The 22,098-nt window shown below is 47.9% G+C and overlaps 1 protein-coding gene across 1 annotated transcript in view; it reads right to left on the bottom strand.

Moving 5' to 3' along the window:
* The window catches only part of LOC140404573 (histidine N-acetyltransferase-like), a 39,060-nt gene that overhangs the window by 15,723 nt on the left and 1,239 nt on the right, over positions 1-22,098 (bottom strand). The window contains exon 2 of the mRNA XM_072493175.1: positions 8,861-9,051. Coding sequence (XP_072349276.1) covers positions 8,861-9,051 — 191 coding nt within the window. The remainder of the gene's footprint in view (positions 1-8,860; positions 9,052-22,098) is intronic.

The raw sequence follows: 22,098 nt of genomic DNA, 5'->3' as shown, positions 1-22,098 counted from the left end.
ATGGCTGATTGCTGGTCGAAGGCAGATCACTTGAAGGCAGGTCTATTAAACTCTAACATCACATACTGGTACCATGATGTGTTGAGTACTCTGGCTCTGTGGAGACTGCGTTTACCTTAGCAGGAACATAGACAGGCTACCAACACTTGTAATAGTACAACTCTATCTTATTTAACTAAGAGCTGTTAAACATACTTGCACTGTGGGTCAACACTATGTTAGCTTGACTAAAGACCTATGCCTAAACTGACCAGCCTATACTGCTAGCACATGGTGGATGTTTGTGCTACTGACTCTGGGCTCTGTCTGTCTCAGAGGCTGCATCCCGAATGAGCGGGAAAACTAGTGCCCACTGTCTTTATAATGACCGTGCCCTAACTGGTGATTGGCTGCTGTGTTGTGTGTGTTGATTGGTCTATCAGTGTGTCAGTCAGTGTGTGTCTCTGCACCATCATATACTGATGTGTATATTGTGACAGCAACCCCACCGGCTGCAGGGTTGGCTGCTGGGTGACGGGTTACCCATTGCAGTTGTGGCTGGTGACTCCTAAACGGTGCCCACAGACCGACGCGGAGACCCGCTACAATGATGCCCATAGGGCGACCAGGTGTGTTGTCGAGAGGTGCTTGGGGTCCTGAAGATGCGCTTCAGGTGCCTGTACCACTCCGGAGGAGGCCTCCAGTAACAGGCAAGGAGGTTCGCCCGCAATGTGGTGGCCTGCTGTGACCTCCACAACATCGTGCAGCAGAGGAGCAATGTGCTAGAGGAGGATGAGGAGGAAGGGCAGGCCTCGTCAGGCGAGGTGGATAATGGGGAGGGGGACAATGAGCACGACATGGGGCCCGGGCAGGCTGGGGAGGCCGCACAATGCCATCGCCGGGGCCAGCGCCCACAGGACACCCTCATTGAGACACGCTTCATTGACTATGGGATACACACGCTACCCAGGGGCACGGACACCACCATCCCACTCCCCCTCACCTACCACACCCATCAAACCACCCGCATGCACACCCCCTCCATTATACTTACCTGCGGCCCTACGAGCTGGGCTTCCTGGGTTTGCAGTAACAGCGAGTCTGGTCCATGGGGTGGAAGATGATGACGGGGTGGGGGTGTGTGGAGGAGCACGGCCCACCCACGGGGCCTTCACTTGTCCTCTACCCCCCCTCCCCCCCCACTCCCACTGGCCAACACTGACCGCCTCACCCCCACATCCATCGGACAGAGCACAGAGGCAGGTGTTAACGGTCTTAACAGGTGTTTATTGTGAACAACTATATACAGTTTGCGCCCAACCCCTATAATTGAACTGTGCCTTCACCAGTGCCAACTTAACTGGTGTCGAACTTTCTGGCCTTACGCGCCCTAACACTACGTCAAGGTGGTTCCCCAGACGGTACAGCAGGAGTGGAGGAGGACTGCTGTGACTCCTGCCCTGTGACAAGGGTCCCTATTGGCGCATGTCTTCTGGGGCATCCAATCCTGAATGGGCCCGGCTGCTGCTCCGGCGTGGTGCCACCCTGTTCTGCCCGCTACCCACCAGATGCACCACGGACAGAAGGTGGGGGGAGGGGGTGGAGTTCGAGGTGCTGCGGTGTTCGGACACCTCCCCTGTGGGGTGTCACTGGCACGGGCCCCAGCAACTCCTCCTCCCTCGGGGTGCCCGATGGCCTCCGTGCTACTCCATGGGACTGAGGTGCGAGTGGAACCATCCCCTGAGGCCCCCCGCCAGCTGCTAATGCCAGTCCTGGAGGCCCGCTTTGGTCTCGACCAGGGTCTGCTTGCTCGTGGCCATGGAGCACAGGGAGTGGACCATCTCCAGCTGGATCTGTACCACGTCACGGTGCGACTGTGCCACCACACTGAGTGCCTGTGCCAGTGAGTGGGCCGCATCCCTCAGGGTGTGGGCCATGTCCCTCTGCGTGTGGGCCACCTCCTTCTCAGTCTGCGCCACGCCGGCCTGCGCCTGGGCAATGCTGCCAACGCTCTCAGCAATGGCCTGCGGTCACTGGACCATGCTGAGGAGCGCCGCTGCGATGTCCAGATAGCCCTGGCATGTGGCTGCTTGTGAGATGGCAGCCCTGTCCTGGGCCTCAGCCCCCGCCTGCACAGAATGCCCCTGGCCTTGGACACGCTGACCCATATCCGACACTGTCGCCCCCATTGCCTCCATAGCGGATGCCACCCATACGGTTTCAGCCTGGGTGGCACGCAGACTGGCACCAGCCCCTGCGCCTGCACACGGATGGACTCCTCCACCTGCGGCCGCTGGTGCTGGATGACGGCCGTCATCCCCTCCCATAGTCCCTGGGTCTCGACCTGCATCTCCACTGTGGGTGGGACTCGATGTTCCAGGAGCTCTAGACCCGTCTGGGCGGCAGCTGGTTCCTGGGGCCGGGCTGCCCCCCTGGCCGACTGGCCCCTCGGTTGCTCCTACCTCCACCTGCTGGACCGGACCGACTGGTGCGTTGCACACCAGATAGTGTCCCAGGAACCTCATCACAATGTGCCCAACCGAGGTGATAGTCTCTGAGATGGTGGAGGGTGTTGGAGACAGCTGTGACGGAAAGTCCGTTCCCTTCAAAATCCGGCACCGTTTCGCATCAAGACGTTTGCGTTTCATATGGCGGCGTGCTAGCCCATTTAGAGTTGCTGAATCCTTACACCTGTTGCGCCGTTTTTGCCGTCATAAAAGTCCACAGATTTCACGACGGCATCACACTTAGTCTCAAAATCGGACAATCCAGCCCATGGTGTGAAGACTGATTGAAGGATTCGATAGACTCTGGAATAGTTCCTGCAGATTGGAGGGTAGCTAATGTATCCCCACTAATTAAAAAGGGAGGTAAAGAGAAAACAGGGAATTATACACCAGTCAGCTTGAAATCGGTATTGGCGAAAATTCGAGAGCTTATTATCAAAGATTTTATAGCACAGCACTTGGAAAACAGTGGCAGGATCGGACAGAGTCATCATGGATTTAGGAAGGGGAATCACGCTCGACAAATCCACTGAAATTCTTCGAGGATGTAACTAGTAGAGTTGATGAGGGGGAGCCAGTGGTTGTGGTATATTTGGACTTCCAGAGACTTTCGACAAGGTCCCATGTAAGAGTTTAGCGTGTAAAATTAAAGCGCATGGGATTGCGGGTAGTGTATTGAGATGGATAGAAAACTGGTTGGCAGACAGGAAACAAAGAGTAGGAATAAGCAGTTTCTTTCCGAATGGCAGACGGTGACTCATGGAATACCTCAGAGATCAGTGCTGCGACACCAGCTAGTCACAATATATGTTGATGATATTGATGAGGGAACTAAATGTAAAATCTCCAGAAGACACAAAACTGGGCGGGAGGGTGAGCTGTGAGGAACATAGAACATTACAGCGCAGTACAGGCCCTTCGGCCCTTGATGTTGCGCCGACCTGTGAAACCACTCTAAAGCCCATCATTCCCTTATCGTCCATATGTCTATCCAATGACCATTTGAATGCCCTTAATGTTGGCGAGTCCACTACTGTTGCAGGCAGGACATTCCACGCCCTTACTACTCTCTGAGTAAAGAACCTACCTCTGACATCTGTCCTATATCTATCTCCCCTCAATTTAAAGCTATGTCCCCCTCGTGCTGGACATCACCATCTGAGGAAAAAGGTTCTCACCGTCCACCCTATTTAATCCTCTGATCATCTTGTATGCCTCAATTAAGTCACCTCTTAACCTTCTTCTCTCTAACGAAAAGAGCCTCAAGTCCCTCAGCCTTCCCTCATACGATCTTCCCTCCATATCAGGCAACATTCTGGTAAATCTCCTCTGCACCCTTTCCAATGCTTCCACATCCTTCCTAGAATGCGGCGACCAGAATTGCACGCAATACTCCAAATGCGGCCGCACCAGAGTTGCCACCCTCTCAACCTAGGTGGCAACTTTCAGGGATTTATGTACATGGACACCGAGATCTCTCTGCTCATCCACACTACCAAGAATCTTACCATTACCCCAGTACTCTGTCTTCCTGTTATTCCTTCCAAAATGAATCACCTCACACTTTTCTGCATTAAACTCCATTTGCCACCTCTCAGCTGAGCGCTGCAGCTTATCTATGTCCCTCTGTAACGTGTAACATCCTTCCGCACTGTCCACAACTCCACCGACTTTAGTGTCATCTGCAAATTTACTCACCCATCCTTCTATGCCCTCGTCCAGGTCATTTATAAAAATGACAAACAGCAGTGGCCCCAAAACAGATCCTTGTGGTACACCACTAGTAACTGGACTCCAGTCTGAACATTTCCCATCAACCACCACCCGTTGTCTTCTTCCAGCTAGCCAATTTCTGATCCAAACTGCTAAATCACCCTGAATCCCATGCCTCCGTATTTTCTGCAATAGCCTACCGTGGGGGACCTTATCAAACGATTTACTGAAATCCATATACACCACATCAATTGCTTTACCCTCATCCACCTGTTTGGTCACCTTCTCAAAGAACTCAATAAGGTTTGTGAGGCACGACCTACCCTTCACAAAACCGTGTTGACTATCTCTAATCAAATTATTCCTTTCCAGATGATTATACATCCTATCTCTTATAAATCTTTCCAAGACCTTGCCCACAACAGAAGTAAGGCTCACTGGTCTATAGTTCCCGGGGTTGTCTCTACTCCCCTTCTTGAACAAGGGGACAACATTTGCTATCCTCCAGTCTTCTGGCACTATTCCTGTAGACAAAGTTGACTTAAAGATCAAAGCCAAAGGCTCAGCAACCACCTCCCTAGCTTCCCAGAGAATCCTAGGATAAATCCCATCCGGCCCAGGGGACTTATCTATTTTCACACTTTCCAGAATTGGTAACACCTCCTCCTTATGAACCTCAAGCCCTTCTGGTCTAGTCGCCTGAATCTCAGTATTCTCCTCGACAACATTGTCTTTTTCCTGTGTGAATACTGACGAAAAATATTCATTTAGCATCTCTCCTATCTCCTCGGATCCACGCACAACTTCCCACTACTGTCCTTGACTGGCCCTACTCTTATCCTAGTCATTCTTTTATTCCTGACATATCTATAAAATGCTTTCGGGTCATCCTTGATCCTACCTGTCAAAGACTTCTCATGTCCTCTCCTGGCTCTTCTTAGCTCTCTCTTTAGGTCCTTCCTAGTTAACTTGTAACTCTCGAGCGCCCTAACTGAACCTTCATGTCTCATCTTTACATAAGCCTCCTTGTTCCTCTTGACAAGTGTTTTGACTGCTTTAGTAAACCACGGTTCCCTCGCTCGACCACTTCCTCCCTGCCTGGCAGGTACATACTTATCAAGGACATGCAGTAGCTGTTCCTTGAACAAGCTCCACATTTCCATTGCGCCCATCCCCTGCAGTTTTCCTCTCCATCCGATGCATTCTAAGTCTTGCCTCATCGCATCATAATTGCCTTTCCCCCAGATATAACTCTTGCCCTGCAGTATATACCTATCCCTTTCCATAATTAAAGGAAACGTAATCGAATTGTGGTCACTATCACCAAAGTGCTCACCTACCTCCAACTCTAACACCTGTCCTGGTTCATTACCCAATATCAAATCTAATATGACCTCGCCTCTCGTTGGCCTATCTGTGTCGGGAAACCCTCCTGCACACATTGGACAAAAACTGACCCATCTAAAGTACTCGAATTATAGTGTTTCCAGTCAATATTTGGAAAGTTAAAGTCCCCCATAACAACTACCCTGTTGCTTTCGCTCCTATCCAGAATCATCTTTGCAATCCTTTCCTCTACATCTCTGGAACTTTTTGGAGGCCTATAGAAAACCCCTAACAGGGTGACCTCTCCTTTCCTGTTTCGAACCTCAGCCCAGACTACCTCAGTAGGCGAGTCCTCACCAAACGTCCTTTCTGCCACCGTAATACTGTCCTTGACTAACAATGCCACCCCTCCCTCTCTTTTACCACCTTCCCTGAGCATACTGAAATATCTAAACCCCGGCACCTGCAACAACCATTCCTGTCCCTGCTCCATCCATGTCTCCGAAATGGCCACAACATCGAAGTCCCAGGTACCAACCCATGCCGCAAGTTCACCCACCTTATTCCGGATGCTCCTGGCATTGAAGAAGACACACTTTAAACCACCTTCCTGCCTGCCGGTACACTCCTGCAACTTTGAAACCTTACTCATGACCTCACTACTCTCAACCTCCTGTATACTGGAGCTACAATTCAGGTTCCTAATCCCCTACTGAACTAGTTTAAACCCTCCCGAAGAGCATTCGCAAATTTCCCCCCCCCCAGGATATTGGTACCCCTCTGGTCCAGATGTAGACCATCCCGTTTGTAGAGGTCCCAACAACCCCAGAATGAGCCCCCAATTATCCAGGAATCTGAAACCCTCCCTCCTGCACCATGCCTGTAGCCACGTGTTCAACTCCTCTCTCTCCCTATTCCTCGTCTCACTATCACGTGGCACAGGTAACAACCCAGAGATAATAACTCTGTTTGCCCTAGATCTAAGTTTCCACCCTAGCTCCCTGAATTCCTGCCTTACATCCCTAACAAAGAGAAAACCGACACACACCTACCTAACCCTACCTATGTCGTTGGTACCTATGTGGACCACGACTTGGGGCTGCTCCCCCTCCCCTTCAGGATCCCGAAAACACGATCCGAGACATCACAGACCCTGGCACCTGGGAGGCAACACACCAATCGCGAGTCTCTCTCGTTCCCACAGAATCTCCTATCTATCCCCCTAGCTATGGAGTCTCCAATGACTAATGCTCTACTCCTCTCCCCCCTTCCGTTCTGAGCAACAGGGACAGACTCTGTGCCAGAGACCTGTACCCCATGGCTTACCCCTGGTAAGTGCCCCCCCCCCAACAGTATCCAAAGCGGTATACTTGTTACTAAGGGGAACGACCACAGGGGATCCCTGTACTGACTGCTTCCTCCCAGCCCCTCTCACCGTCACCCATCTATCTTTATTCTTCAGAGTAACTACATCCCTGAAGCTTCTATCTATGACCACCTCTGCCTCCCGAATGATACTAAGTTCATCCAGCTCCAGCTCCAGTTCCCTAATGCGGTTTCTGAGGAGCTGGAGATGGGTCCACTTCCCACAGATCAAATCAGCAGGGACACTGACGGCGTCCCTCACCTCAAACATTCTGCAGGTGGAACATTGCACTACCTTCCCTGCCATCCCCTCTAGATAAAAAAGAAAAAGAAAGAGCTTACCTGTTATTCACTCTACCCCTTAGGTTTAAGGAGTTGGAAGGGTGGGGGACACTACAAGTGTAGTGTCTAGGGTTTAGAAACTGCCCAACTTAAATACAGGTAAAAATAAAACACTTCACCAGCAACCACTGCGCCCCACATGAAAACAGTGATCAGCTGTTATTGGCCTGCGCAAACAATTTAAATCTTTACTACTTACCCAGCAGTCACTCTGTCCTCACTCCGACCGGATTCAGCTGGAAACTCCCTACAGTAAGTTTTTAAAAAAAATTTACACCACTTCTCAGCAAGCACTCACTCAGCAACCTCTGCGCCCCTCATGATAACACCTGAGGTGAAAAGAAAAGAAAAACTACTTACGAATCACCAGCCAATCACTTACCTGCAGTGATTGGTTCATGGTTCAACTTCTTTCTACTTCTACCTGCCCTCGAGCCTTCCTCTTGATCTTTACAGCGGTTGGTTTTTTTTGGTTAGAGGAGGGGGTAGGGAGGTAAACACTGAAGAAGTGTTTCGGGTTTAAGTGTCACTTGACAACAGCTCCTCCACAAACCACCTTCAAGTTAGGGTGACCACAATGCGCGTATGCAAATTTCCCCCGCAACAGCCAATCAGCATCTCCGCTCTACTGCCCTCTGCTGGATCCCTCTGAGGAGGATGCAGAGATCCTTCAGTGTGATTTGGACAAACTGAGTGAGTGGGCAAGTGAATGGCAGATGCAGTATAATGTGGATAAATGTGAAGTTATCCATTTTGGCAGCAAAAACAGGAAGTAGATTATTATCTGAATGGCTATAAATTAGGAGAGGGGAATGTGCAATGAGACCTGAATGTCCTTGTACATCAATCACTGAAGGTAAGCATGCAGGGTGCAGCAGGCGGTAAAGAAAGCAAATAGTATGTTGGCTTTCATAGCGAGAGGGTTCGAGTATAGGAGCAGGGATGTGTTGCTGCAATTATACAGGGCCTTGGTGAGGCCACACCTGGAATATTGGGCGCAGTTTTGGTCTCCTTATCTGAAGGACGAGGTTCTTGCTCTAGAGCAAGTGCACGAAGGTTTACCAGACTGATTCCTGGGATGGCGGGACTGACGTTGAAGGAGGGATTGAGTCGATTAGGATTGTATTCGCTGGAGTTCAGAAGAATGAGGGTGATCTCATAGAAACCGATAAAATTCTACCAGGATGGACAGGGTAGATGCAAGGAAGGATGTTCCCAATGGTGGGGGTGCACAGAACTAGGGGTCATGAACTAATAATACAGGTATACCTTTTAGGACAGAGATGAGGAGAGATTACTTCCCCTCCAGAATGGTGAGCCTTTAGAATTTGTTATCAATGAACGCGGTTGAGGACGTATCATCATGTGTGTTCAAGAAGGAGTAAGATATAGCTTTTGGGTGGAAATTAACAAAGAATGCAGGTGTAGGCGGGATCAGGCTATTGAGTTGATGATCAGCCATGATGATAATGAATGGCGCAGCAGGCTCGAAGAGCTGAATGGTCTCCTCCTGCTCCTAATTTCTATGAGAAAATAGGAATGGATTGAGGCAAAATGTAAATGATTTTAAACATGTCAATTTCCACAATTCGAAAAATGAACAGGCCTCTGATTTCAACGGAACTCACCACTTGACCCATGCGTTTTGCCAACATGACCATGCGGTTTCTCTCTCGCAGCCAGGAATGGTAGACGCTCGGCATGTAATCTGTCTCATCGTTGTAAAGGGACTGAACCTGTTTAAAATCCTTTCCTGTAGCCAGGCAAAAATCCAGGTCCGACTCTGAGTACTTAACAGATCGACAAAGGAGAAAGATTACTAAAAGAGAAAGATTAAAATCATTGGTGAATGTGTCATGAGGTTTGGATTTTAATTTCTAACTGCCCGGTGACACAACTGGACAAGGACTGACATTGAAACATAGAAGGATAATTCAGGAGGAGACGGAGATTGGACAAAGAGGTCGGTTACCAAAGATGTTCCTGAAGGAAGAGACAGGTTAAAGGGAACGTGTCTGGATCGCGGAGGTACAGTCACCAATGGTCGGGCAGAGGATGAGGAGAGCTACAAGAGGCTCGAGTTTTAGGAACAGAGGTTTCCTGGAGGGATGTCGGGCTGGAGGAGGTTACCAGGACAGGAACAGACATCCAGGAAGAGACTGAACGGGAGGATCTGAACTTTGAACTGGAGAACTTGGAGCCAACATCGATCAGCCAAGGTGGGTGAGCAGGACTTTGTTACGGGATAGGTTACAGAGGGTTAGGATCAGCTAACACCCCTGGAGGGTGGAGCCGGCCAGGAAAGGGTTGGAATAGTCGGGTCTGGAACCGATAGAAACATGGGTGAAAGTTTCAGAAGCTGCTGGAGTCTGAGACCAGTGCAGAGACTGGTGAAGTTACGGAGGTGGATGTGTTCTTTTTGGACACAATTAAATGTGCCTCCTCCACACTCTCAGGCTGTGCATTCCTGATGACTCACTGAGTAAAAATGTTTTCCTCGTGTCATCTCTGGTTCTTTTACCAATCCCCTCTGATTTCTGATTCTTTCACCAATGGGAGTGTTTTTCTCCTCGGCTACGACCAGACCTCACATGGTTTTGAAACACCACGATCAAAACTCCCCTCAAACTTCTCTTCTCCAGTAACAATCCCAGCTTCTCCACTCTGTCCACGTGACTGAAGTCCCACATCCCCGGAAACATTCTGGTCAATCTTTACCCCACACTCTCTGAATCCTCTACGTCCCTCCCGAAGTGTGATGCTAGGATTTGGACACCATTTACATTTGGTTGATCACGTCTGGGTCACGAGGTGACAGTTGAGTTAAAAAGTGTCACGGAGAGCAGCTCACACTACCCACCTGTCTGGTCGTGTAGCTCCTCACTCCGGGCCTCCCCATCGGTCGCCCGCCTGGTGATCTCAGGTAACTGTGGATCGCAGAAGCCCTCATCGCCCTGGATTCAGGTAGGTGTGAAGATGGGATGACAGAACACGAGAAGCCAAATTAAATGGAAAAATATTTCTCCAGTGAGGTTGTTGAGGAACAAGTTTTTTCCAGGACACCAGGAGAACGGATCGACTCTTTAAATATTGACCGAGGGACAGTTACATCCACCTGAGAGAGCGAACGGGACTCACGTTAACATCACACCCATCAAATAGTATCTCTGACAGGGCTGCACTCTCTCAGTGGAGCACAGGAGGGTCAGAGCCTGGATTAGATGAAATGAAAAAAATGAAATGAAAATCGCTTATTGTCACAAGTCGGCTTCAAATGAAGTTACTGTGAAAAGTCCCTCTTCACCACATTCCAGCGCCTGTTCAGGGAGGCTGGGACGGGAATTGAACCATGCTGCTGGCCTGCTTTCAAAGCCAGCGATTTAGCCCTGTGCTAAACCAGCCCCTGGTATGCTCAGGTTTCAGGAGAGGTCCTTCTGACTCAGGGATGGGGTAAACATCCAGGCAGAATAACCTGAATTGCAAATATCCTTTATGCAAAAAAAGTATGCAACTATAGTAAAATGTGATTAAATTGGCTGTGAATGTAGAGACCTTCTCCTGGGTCCACAACTCTCTCTTTTTCACATTCTGTCCGTCACTTATCAGGAGCGAAATTCTCCGTAATCGGCGCGATGTCCGCCGACTGGCGCCAAAAACGGCGCGAATCAGTCCGGCATCGGCCGCCCCAAAGGTGCGGAATCCTCCGCCCCTTGAGCGGCCGAGCCCTAACCTTGAGGGGGTAGGCCCGCGCCGGACTGATTTCCGCCCCGCCAGCTGGCGGGAAAGGCCTTTGGTGCCCCGTGCATGTGCAGTGGAGGGGGTCTCTTCCGCCTCCGCCATGGTGGAGACCGTGGCGGAGGCGGAAGGAGAAGAGTGCCCCCACGGCACAGGCCCGCCCGCGGATTGGTGGGCCCCGATCGCGGGCCAGGCCACCGTGGGGGCACCCCCCGGGGCCAGATCGCCCCGGAGCCCGCCCGCGCCGCCTTGTCCCGCCGGTAAGAGAGGTGGTTTAATCCACGCCGGCGGGCCAGGCATTCTAGCAGCGGGACTTCGGCCCCTCCAGGCCGGAGAATCGCCGGGGGAGGGGGGTCGCCAACCGGCGCGATTCCCGCCCCAGCCGAATCTCCGGTGCCGGAGAATTCGACAACCGGCGGGGGCGGGATTCACGCCAGCCCCCGGCGATTCTCCGACCCGGCCGGGGGGGGGGTCGGAGAATCTCTCCCCAGGTGTTTATTAATTTTAACCCCATGAGTGGTCGTTCAGTGTAACATGGGGGCAGCGGATCCCCCCGGTCAGGGGGGAGAGGACACGGCTCCCTTTTAATGGTCATGTTGACAGGACCAAAGAGCTGGCAGCCATGTTGGTGACAACGGTGACTCCAGAACAAAACAGTAATTCGCCGCCAAAGGTGAATTATTGAGCAGTTTCATTGTTGGATTGAATTGTATATTGCGCTGGCCTTTAAACAGCTTCCGAGTGGTGAGAAATGTGTCAGGACAAGGGAGTTGAGAGAGTTACTGCTCTGTCCCTACCTAACCCTCCCCCCTCTCCGCCCGGGTCTCATACGCTTCAGGGAGCAGCTGCTCTTTAACATCGAATCATTTTAGCCTCGGAAGAAACAAGCGCGTCTCAAACCAATCGTACAAGAGTCAGTTACTGCGGACAAACACACACCTTCTCTTCCCGGCAGTTTAATAGAAAATTTCCCCTCACTACTCACTGGATTACCCTGTGGAGCAGCGCTTGGCGTCGTGCTTGGCGTTATCAAAGGAATAGTTGTGTGCTCGACGCCCAGACTGACATTGTTTAAAGGGAGCAGAAAATAGTGGAGAAAGGGAGGGAGAAAAACTGCCCGAAAGATAGAAACTGGAGTTGAGAGAAAGAGTGAGAGAGAGACTGATAGAACCGAGCAAAGGGAGAGACAGTGAGTGACAATATTCAGACAAAATTAGAAGAGTAAATTACAATGTGTTTTCATTGAATTACAGAGGATAGATCGATAGATAGATAGAGAGACAGATACATAGAAAGACGGACGGTCATCATGATGGTGCCAAGCGCCAAATGGTGAGGATACAAAGAAAACAAGAATTCATCATTCACGACATAGTTATTGACAATCATTAAAATTACAGTAAAGTTTGAAGTAAAAAATGATTGCACAGGTATGAACATTTTAGTACAAATAATAATAAATTGCAAAATACAGAGTAACAAATGAAAGTCTACAGGATTCTGTATTTTCTATTAAATCCACAGATCATCTGTTGTGAGGCTGAGTTCATTCAATATCTCAATCATTGACACACTATTTCTGAGTTTATAAAGTTAGCAGAGGAACGGATAGAAACAGCTTCGGCACAGGAACTGGTTCATTACCTGTTACAAGTCGAGAGAGACAGACCCATATTCGGGAGTTCTGGTTCTGCCTGTGTTTCAGGTACTGACCAGAACAACCCAACTGGTGGAAGAGAATCGGATGTTGGGATTTCCCCCTCACACACGACAGGAATCCTTCCGTCAGAGTAGGAGACAGGATTGAGACGTGTCACAGCAGACCCTCCAACGTGCAGGTGAACAGAAATTGCCCAGACTGCCTTCACATACCCGATGTCGCTATCTTTTTTGCAACTATCTGAGTGACATTTGCATGTTGATAAGTGTGGGGAGGGATTGAACTAATTTGTCAGAGGTTGGTGAAGCAGGCTGCAGCATTCAGACAAACTGCCAGCTGTGGTTCAATTGGTCGCACTCTGGCCTCTGAGTCACAAAGTTCCTCAGTCAAGTCTCACTCAAGGGCTTGAACCAACACTGACTCCCGAGCGCAGTGCTGAGGGGGTGCCCCACTGTCAGAGACGCTGCCTCGCTGATAACCTGAAGCCCTTGTCTGCCTGCTCGAGAGGACGAAAAGGATCACATGGTTCTGTTTGAAAGAAGAACAGCAGAGCTTACCTTATCCCTCAAACAACATCCCCAGAAACATATTACCTGCTGATTGTCACATTATTGGTTGTGGGACAGACTGCTGTGCACAGACTGGACTACTGGACTTAGAACAATTCAAAAGTACTTCATTGGCTGAAATGTGCAGTGGGACATCCAGTGGGTTTGAAAGGCTCTATATCAATGCAAACCGATTTTATTCTAGAGGTGGGTGAAGCAAGGTGCACAGGGGGTTGGGAGAGACAAACAGGGTTCGAGTAACGAAGGAATCAGACAGTCGGGTGGTGAAATGTGGGGTAGTCGTTGATTAGAGTGTGGTAAATGGGATTGCTGATCTGCATTGGGATTCCGACATTGTAACAGTGACCTTCCACGACCACCACCCCGCACCCCCCCCCCCCCCACCCCCCATCGTGACTATGATGGACTGAGATACATTACTGAAAGGAAGGACTGAGATACATTACTGAAAGGAAGGACAGTGGACAGGCAAGGTATTCAAGGAATGACGAGGTGAACTCAAAATGTTGTTTGATCATATTTGGCGCAAGAGCTGAAAGGGAACCGTGGCCAAACCATGATTTACAAGGGAAATGAGAGGTAATATTAGATTCAAAGAAGAGGCATACAAATTAACTATAAGAAAGCAATAGGCCTGAGGATTGGGAACACTTTAAAATTCAGCAAAGGTGGACCAAGAAATTGATTAAGAAGGGGGAAATGCAATATAAATGGAAGCTAGCAGGGAACATAAAAACTGACTGTAAAACTTTCTATCGGTGTGTCAAGAGAAAAATATTGATAAAAGCTAGTGTAGGCCCCTTACAGTCAGAAACGGGGGAAGTCATAATGGGAACAAAGAAATGACTGAGGAACTAAATTCATACTTTGCTTCTGTCTTCACAAAAAAAGACCTGAATAATGGACCAGACGTTCTGAGAAACACACGTTTTAGTGAGGAGCTGAAGGAAATTAATATTAATAGAACAGGCGCCGGAATGTGGCGACGAGGGGATTTTCAGAGTGACTTCATTGCAGTGTTAATGTCAGCCTACTTGTGACAATAATAAAGATTATTATTATTATTAATGTGAGGTTATTCACTTTGGAAGCAAAATCAAAAGGCAGATTACTACCTGAATGGCTGTAAATTGGGAGAGGGGAGTGTGCAGCGGGACCTGGGTATCTTTGTGCACCAGTCGCTGAAGGTCAGTGTGCAGGTGCAGCACGCAGTAAAGAAGGCAAATGGTATTTTGGATTTCACTGCGAGAGGTTTTGAGTACAGGAGGAGTGATGTATTGTTGCAATTATATAGTGCCTTGGTGAGGCCACACCGAGAATATTGTGTGCAGTTTTGGTGTCCTGATCTGAGGAAGGATGTTCTTGCTATGGTGGGAGTGCAGCGAAGGTTTACCAGGCTGATTCCGTGGTGGCTGGACTGACATATGTGGAGAAATTGATTAGGTTCGGATTATATTCATTGGAGTTTAGAAGAGTGAGGGGGGATCTCATAGAAACTTTCAAAATTCTAACAAGATTAGACAGGGTCGATTCAGAAAGAATGTTCCCGATGGTGGGGGAGTCCAGAACTGGCGGTAATAGTTTGAGAATAAGGGGTAAAACTTTTCGGACTGAGGTGAGGAGACATTTCTTCACCCAGAGAGCGGTGAATCTGTGGAATTCGCTACCACAGAAAGTAGTTGAGGCCAAAACATTGTGTAATTTCAAGACGGAATTAGATATATCTCTTGGGGTTAAAGGGATCAAGGGACATGGGGAGCAGGAGAGATCAGGGTATTGAATTTGCTGATCAGCCATGATCACAATGAATGGCGGAGCAGGCTCGAAGGGCGGAATGGCCTCCTCCTGCATCCCTTTTCTCTATATGTTTCTATGATGCTTCCTCACAGTTTTACAAATTGAAAAACTATTTGGGATTTTTGTTCGGTATCCCAACAAAGGTTGGGGTCTAGTCTGGTATCCTAACACTTGGACATCCTTCATGCTCCCCAGCTCACTGTTGAGACAATAGCATGTCGTTTCAAGTTCAGTCCCGCCGGCGTAAATTAGAGTAGGTCCCTTACCGGCGGGACCTGGCGGCGCGGGCGGGCTCCGGGGCTCTTGGGGGGGCGCTGGGGGATCTGGCCCCAGGAGGTGCCCCCACGGTGGCCTGGCCCGTGATCAGGACCCACCGTTCCGCGGGCAGGCCTGTGCCGTGGGGGCACTCTATTGTTCCGTACCGGAGGCTGTAGCAGTCCGCCATTGCCGGTGCGGAAACAAATCCCTCTGCGCATGCGCGGGGATGACGCCAGCACGCGTTGGCGCTCCCGCGCATGCGCCAACTCACGCTGGTCGGCGGAGGCCCTTCGGCACCGGTTGGCATGGTGCCAAGCCCCTTTCCCGCCGGCCGGCAGGGCGCCATCCACTCCGGAGGATTCTGCACCTTTGGGGTGGCCCGACGCCGAAGTGGTTCACGCCACTTGGTCCCGCCAGGACCCCCTGCCCCGCCGGGTAGGGGTGAATCCCGCCCAAGCTCACTCTGCACTGTCCCCATTGCAGGGCAAGTGAAGCACACTTTCGATACCACCATCTAGTGGTCCAAGTGATACATTACCTCCACTTTATTTGATTGATATTAACAGCGTCAACTGTATGAAGAGAAGTTAGCAGAGAGGTCATTTGGACGTTCAAAACTGTATAGGCTTTCAAAAAGATTATGGTTTAACTTCCGTCTTAACCCTACCATCCCACCCTTTCCTCATATCCCATAATTCCCACGTGTCCAAAAATCCATTGCCCTCTGTCATGAATAAACTCATCTACAGCCCTTTGAATGAAGAAATTTATCCGTATCTCAGTCCCAAATGGACAACCCCTTATCCTGAAATGCTGACCCCACATTCTAGATTCTCCAGCCAGAGGAAACATTTTCTCAGTATCAGCCCAGTCATATCCCCAAATAATGTTATATGTTCAAATGAGATCCCTTCACATTCTTCTGAACGCTATGGAAAATAGAACTAGTCTATTTAATTTCTCCTCATAGAACAATCCTCTCACCTCGGGAATCAGTTCAGTGAAGATTCCCCTCGAAGGCAAGTGTAAATTTCCTTACATAAAGAAACCTTTAGGCAACGTTTAGGAGGATGATGGGATTTCACGTTCTGTTTGACAGTGAGTGGGAAATCTCCCGGATGGAGGTTTTCCTTGTAGCAGATTGTACTGTGGACTAGCTGCAAGCATGCGGCTCATGGTGCAACCTTATAAATAACGTTGTTCTGTTTGACAGAATCATAGAATCCCTACAGTGGAGAAGGAGGCCATTCGGCCCCGCCCCCAAACTCGCCCAAAATGACACTTAGAAATTCTTTGGTTGAATCGCGCCCTAAATGTAATCCCAGGACAGCCAAGGTTCCAGTTCTGTTTCGGAGTTCTTCCTTTGGGTAATATTTCCCACTCAGACAATATTCCCCAAAATGAATAAAGTGGGATCGGTTCTCTGTTATGCTTTTTTGACAATTTGAAGTGCACCATTTGTTTTATAGAGAAACATTTACAATACTTATACAAATGCACTAAATTGGTTAAAGTAAAGATGAGATATTAAAAGTGAAAATTCACGTTAACCCCCCTCTGTTGGGCTTTTAGCATTTCCAGTCTAGACCAATGGGATGTTTAATCCATTGGTCCTATTTCCAGTCTGGACCAGTGGTACGTTTAATGCATTGGTCCTGTTTCCAGCTGCCTGTATAACGTGGCTTGAATTCCTGCCTTCCGGGTTTTGACATGCACCGCAGAGCATTCGAACAACAGTCTACCCAACTCCCAGTGACAATAGCAACGGGTGAAGGACCAAAGATTCTGGGCCATAATTAGTTTAAAGAAATCAAGTTGAATTAAGCTGAAATCTTTAAAGTGCTGGCAGAGTGACTGTCAGAACTACTGAGGAAATACGGCAACATTTTCTGTGACTAATTTAGGAAAAATCAAAAGGTTGCAAGCTAAGATGTATGTTGATCCAGAGGCAACACCCCAATTCTTTAGGGTAAGACCGGTACCATGTGCCTTCTGAGAAAATATGGATACTGAGTGAACCAGGTCGGAAGAACTGTGCAATATTTAGCCGGTTTAGTTCAGTACCCATTGTCCCGTTATTGAAACTGGATAAGACCATCTGCATTTGCAGCTATTATGAGCTAACAGTTAATCAGGCCACCAAGCTGGGTAAGTATCCTATCGTGAGAATTGAAGACATTCGTGCAAAGCTGAATGAGTCATGTCTACCAGCATAATATTTTGTTCATAAAGGAACTAAATAAGGGGTTTAAGGGTAGTCATGGCAGGGGAGTTTGCACCCGTGATATGCTCCTCCTTTTCTATGTGGCAAATCATGGAAGTTTCAGTTGTCCCTGGTGACCTGCCAACATCGGTCCAACTGCAGCTACTGGCTAACTGCATTTGAGAGCTGGTGCTGAGGTGGGTTCACTGTGGAGCATCCGCAATGCTGAGCAAGTCGTGGATAGGACTTTCAGTGAGGTGGTCACACCGCAGGTGAAGGTTAAACAAGCATAAAGGGCATGGATGACCATCAGGCAGAGAAAAGGAAGACAGGTAGCCCACTGCGGTCATCCGCCTTTCAAACAGAAATACCGTTTTCAATACTATTGGGGTAGATGATTGTCAGGGGGAAACAGTGGCAGCCAACTTCAAGGCACCATGGGTGGGTCTGCTGCACAAGAGGGGAGGAGGAGGAATGTCACAGCCATAGTGATTGGGGTTTCAATTGTAAGGGGAACAGGCATTTCTGCAGCCACAAAACAGACTCCAGGATGTTATGAACCTCCCTGGTGCCAGAGTCAGGGATGTTACTCAATGATTGCAGGGCATACTGAAGGGCGAGAGCAAACAGATATTGTGGTACACATTGGTGCCAATGTTATAGGCATAACCAGGGATATGGTCCTGCAAACAGAATTTAGGAAACTCGGAAGTAGATTAAAAAACAAGACCCAGAGGGAAGTAATCTTTGGATTACTTCCGGTGTCAATTGTTAGTGAGTATAGAAATAGGAGGTTCGTCCAAATGAATGTGTGGCTGGAGAGATGGTGCAGGAGGGAGGACTTTAGATTTCTCGGACATTGGGGCCATTTTTAGGGATGGTGGGACCTGTCCAAGGCGAATGGGTTGCATCTGAACAGAAATGGGACCAGTGTCCTTACCGGGAGATTTGCTAGTGCTGTTGGGGAGGGTTTAAACTAACTTGGCAGGAGGTGGGATCCTGAGAGAACTTTCAGCAGGAGGAAATGCAGAGCCAAAATGAGAAGAGACATCAAGGGAGTCAAGAAGGCGTAGAATGTCGAGACCAATAAAGTCCCAAGGGAGATTGGCAAGATTGGATGGTATGCATTTTAATGCAAGGAGGCTGCTGAACAGGACAGAGAAGTTGAGGCACAAATTCAAACATGGGAGTATGATGTCATTGTTGTCACTGAGTCATGGTTGAGGGACAGGGTTGGCAGCTCAATATTCTCAATATTCCTGGATACAGGAAAGAGATAAAAGAGAGGGTGTTGCACTTTTGATCGGGAAATCAATTATAGTAGTAAGGAGGGACAGCATCTTAGAGACTCTTCAATGAAGTCTTTGGGGTAAAACTGCAAAACGAAAAAGGAAGTCACATTGCTGGGAGTGTTCAATGGACCCCCTAACAGTCCAAGAGAAATAGAAGAGCAGATATGTAGGCAATTTTCAGAGAAGCGTAAAAGTAATAGGGTGGTGATAGTGGGGGATTTCAACTTCTCCTTAACTGGGGTAGTCATAATGTTTAGAGGAAATGGAATTCTTAAAATGTGTCCAGGAGAACGTTTTACACCTGTATGTAAAAGGTCCTACAAGAGAGAGGGTTCTGGACTTGATTTTAGGTCAAGAAGTTGGGCAAGTCGTTGAAGTATCAGTGGGGAGTATTTTGCATACAGCGATCATAACTCCGTTAGATTCAAGATTGTTCTGGAAAAGAACAAGGATGGGCTACAAATCAAAGCTCTAAATGAGGGAAGGACGATTTTTATAAGATCAGATATGATTTGGCCAGAGTGGACTGGGAGCAGACACTTTTCGGTAAATCTGTGACAGAACAGTGGACGCATTTTAGAAGGAAATAGGGAAGAATACAGGGCCAACATGTTCCAATAAAGAAAAAGGGTGGACCAACAATCCAGTCAACCCTGGATATCGAGGGATATACAGCATTGGAATAAATGAAAAAGGGAGGGTTATAGCAGATATCGAGGGCACAAAACATCAGAAGGCCGAGAGGCAAAGAGAATGTGCAAGAGGGAACTTAAAAATTAAAATTAGGAGAGCAAAAAGGGGACATGAAAGGAAATAAAAGAAAAGCCTAAGTTATTCTGCAAGTACATTAAGGGTAACTAGGGAAAGAGTAGCCCCATTAAAGACCACAGTGGTAATTTATGGGAGGAGCCAGAGGACAGAAGTAGGGTTATAAATGAATACTTTATGTCGATGTTCACTCGTAAGAGGGATGATGTGGAGATCAAAATCAGGGAGAAGGAACGTAATAAAATTAAGGAAATTAACATCGACAGAGAGGAGGTTCTGAATGGTCCGGCAGACTTAAAAGATAAATCTCCAGGGCCAGATGAAATGTATTCCAGGCTGTTGAGTGAGGCAAGGGAAGAAATGGAAAGATTTTGCCCACACAACTCAAAGATGTGCAGGGTAGGCGGACTGGCCATGCTAAATTGCCCCTTAATTGTAAAAAATGAATTGGGGACTCTAAATTGAAAAACAAAATGTGGTACCATTATTTAAAAAGGGAGGGAGGAATAAACCACAAAACTTCAGGCCAGTCAGTCTAACCTCAGTGGTGGGGAAACTTTTGGAAGCAATTCTGACAGAATTAATCTGCATTTGGAAAGGCAGGGGTTAATCAAGAACAGTCAGCATGGTTTTGTTAAGGGGAGGTCATGTCTGACTAACTTAATTGAATTTTTCCAAGAGGCGACCAGGTGTGTAGGTGAGGGCAATGCATTTGACATAATCTATTTGTAATTCAGCAAGGATTTTGATAAGGTCTCACATGGGAGACTGATAGCAAATGTCGTGGAAATCATAATAAAGACAAATTCCTCAAGATTCGATTTAAGGAAATTTATTTACACAAATATATTTGCGGAGAGTGTTCCAGCTGCAAAAGCCAGGGCACTGCACTCTGAGTTATACAGTCGAAAACCATTATATTTATAGTGTGAAATAAACAACTTTGAAGAGATAAAGCTTGGGAACATACGCAAGAGGAAATATGAAGGTTTTACCCTTGGTTTAAAAACAATTCAGTACGTATTTTGTTGTCCTTTGGAAGAACAACTTATTATCATAATAATGCAGAGTACAAAATACTAAGCAGTATTTAGTTTACATTACTTGACCTACTTATGTTCGCTCAAAAGTAGTGTTAAAATATAGTCAATATTCCCAGCATGCTTCTAAATTGGTAACTCATGAACTTCCCTTCCACAGCAAAGGTAAAAGCCCATGGGATCCAAGGAAATATGGCAAATTGGATCTAGAATTGGCAGAGTGGCAAGAAGCAGAGAGTGAAAGTCAAGAAGTGCTTTTCTGACCAGAAGCTTGTGTCCAGTTGGGGCCCTTTTCATAAATGATTTAGACATGAATGTAGGGGGGGTTATCAGTCAGTTCGCAGATGATATAAAAATTAGTGGGGTGGCAAACAGTGAGGATGATAGCTGTAGATTATAGGAGGATATAAATATGCTGGTCAGGTGGGCTGATCAATGGCAAATGGAATTTAATCCTGATAAGTGAGAGGTGATGCATTTGGGAACAAACAAGGCAAGGGATTACATAATGAACGGCAGAACTTTGGGAAGCACCGAGTATCAGAGAGATCTTGGTGTGCATGGACACCGGTCCTTTAAAGGAGCAGAGTAGGTAGATACAGTGGTTAAGAAAGCATATAGTATACCTGCCTTTATTGGCCGAGGCATAGAGTTTAAGAGCAGGAAGCTTATGCTGGAACTGTGTAACATGTTGGTCAAGTCATAGCTAGAGTACTGTGGAATCCACTTTATAGGAAGGAAGTGATTGCACTGGAAAGGGTGCAGAGAAGATTTACCAGGATGTTGTCTGGGCTGTAGAGTTTTTGCTATGAAGATAGCTTGGATAGACTTGGATTGTTTTCCTTAGAGCAGAGGAGACTGAGGGGGACATGATTGAGATGTATAAAATTATGAGGACCATAGATATAATAGACAGGAAGAAACATCTCCCTGTGGTGAAGGGATCAATGACCAGGGAGCATAGGTTTAAGCCAAGGGGCAGGAGATTTCGAGGGGATGTGAGGAAATGCCTTATTACCCAATGGGTGGTGGAAGTCTGGAACTCGTTGCCTGAAAGGGTGATGGAGGCAGAGACCCTTGTCACATTTAAGAAGTATTTAGATGTGCACGTGTGATGCCAGGGCAGACAAGGCTATGGGCCAAGTGCTGGAAAATGGGATCAGAATACTTCGTTGGTTGTTTTTGAACGGTGCAAATACGATGAGCTGAAGGGCCTTTTCTGTGCTGTAGATCTCTACGACACATCCCCCGGTCTGTTATGATAAATACACACAAAGGCCAATTCCAATATTTACGCCTGCCTTTGGCGCATCTTTAGCATTTCAAAGGATGATGGAGAGACTGCTAAAGGGGCTACCATGGATTGAAGAAGACAGTGACAATGTCCTTATTCACAGAGACTGAGCATCTAGTACACTTAGAAGAGTTATTGAAGAGATTTCAGAAGGCTGGAGTGTGTCTCAAGAAAGCAAAGTGCACCTTTCATGTCATTGAGGTGACTTACCTGTGGCACCGGGTAAAAGATCCCATGGAAGACATGGATG

This window comes from Scyliorhinus torazame, chromosome 31 (genome assembly GCF_047496885.1).
Source record: "Scyliorhinus torazame isolate Kashiwa2021f chromosome 31, sScyTor2.1, whole genome shotgun sequence".
NCBI lineage: Eukaryota > Metazoa > Chordata > Chondrichthyes > Carcharhiniformes > Scyliorhinidae > Scyliorhinus > Scyliorhinus torazame.
Note: the sequence above shows the minus strand (reverse complement) of the source record. Positions and strands in the feature narration are given on the sequence as shown.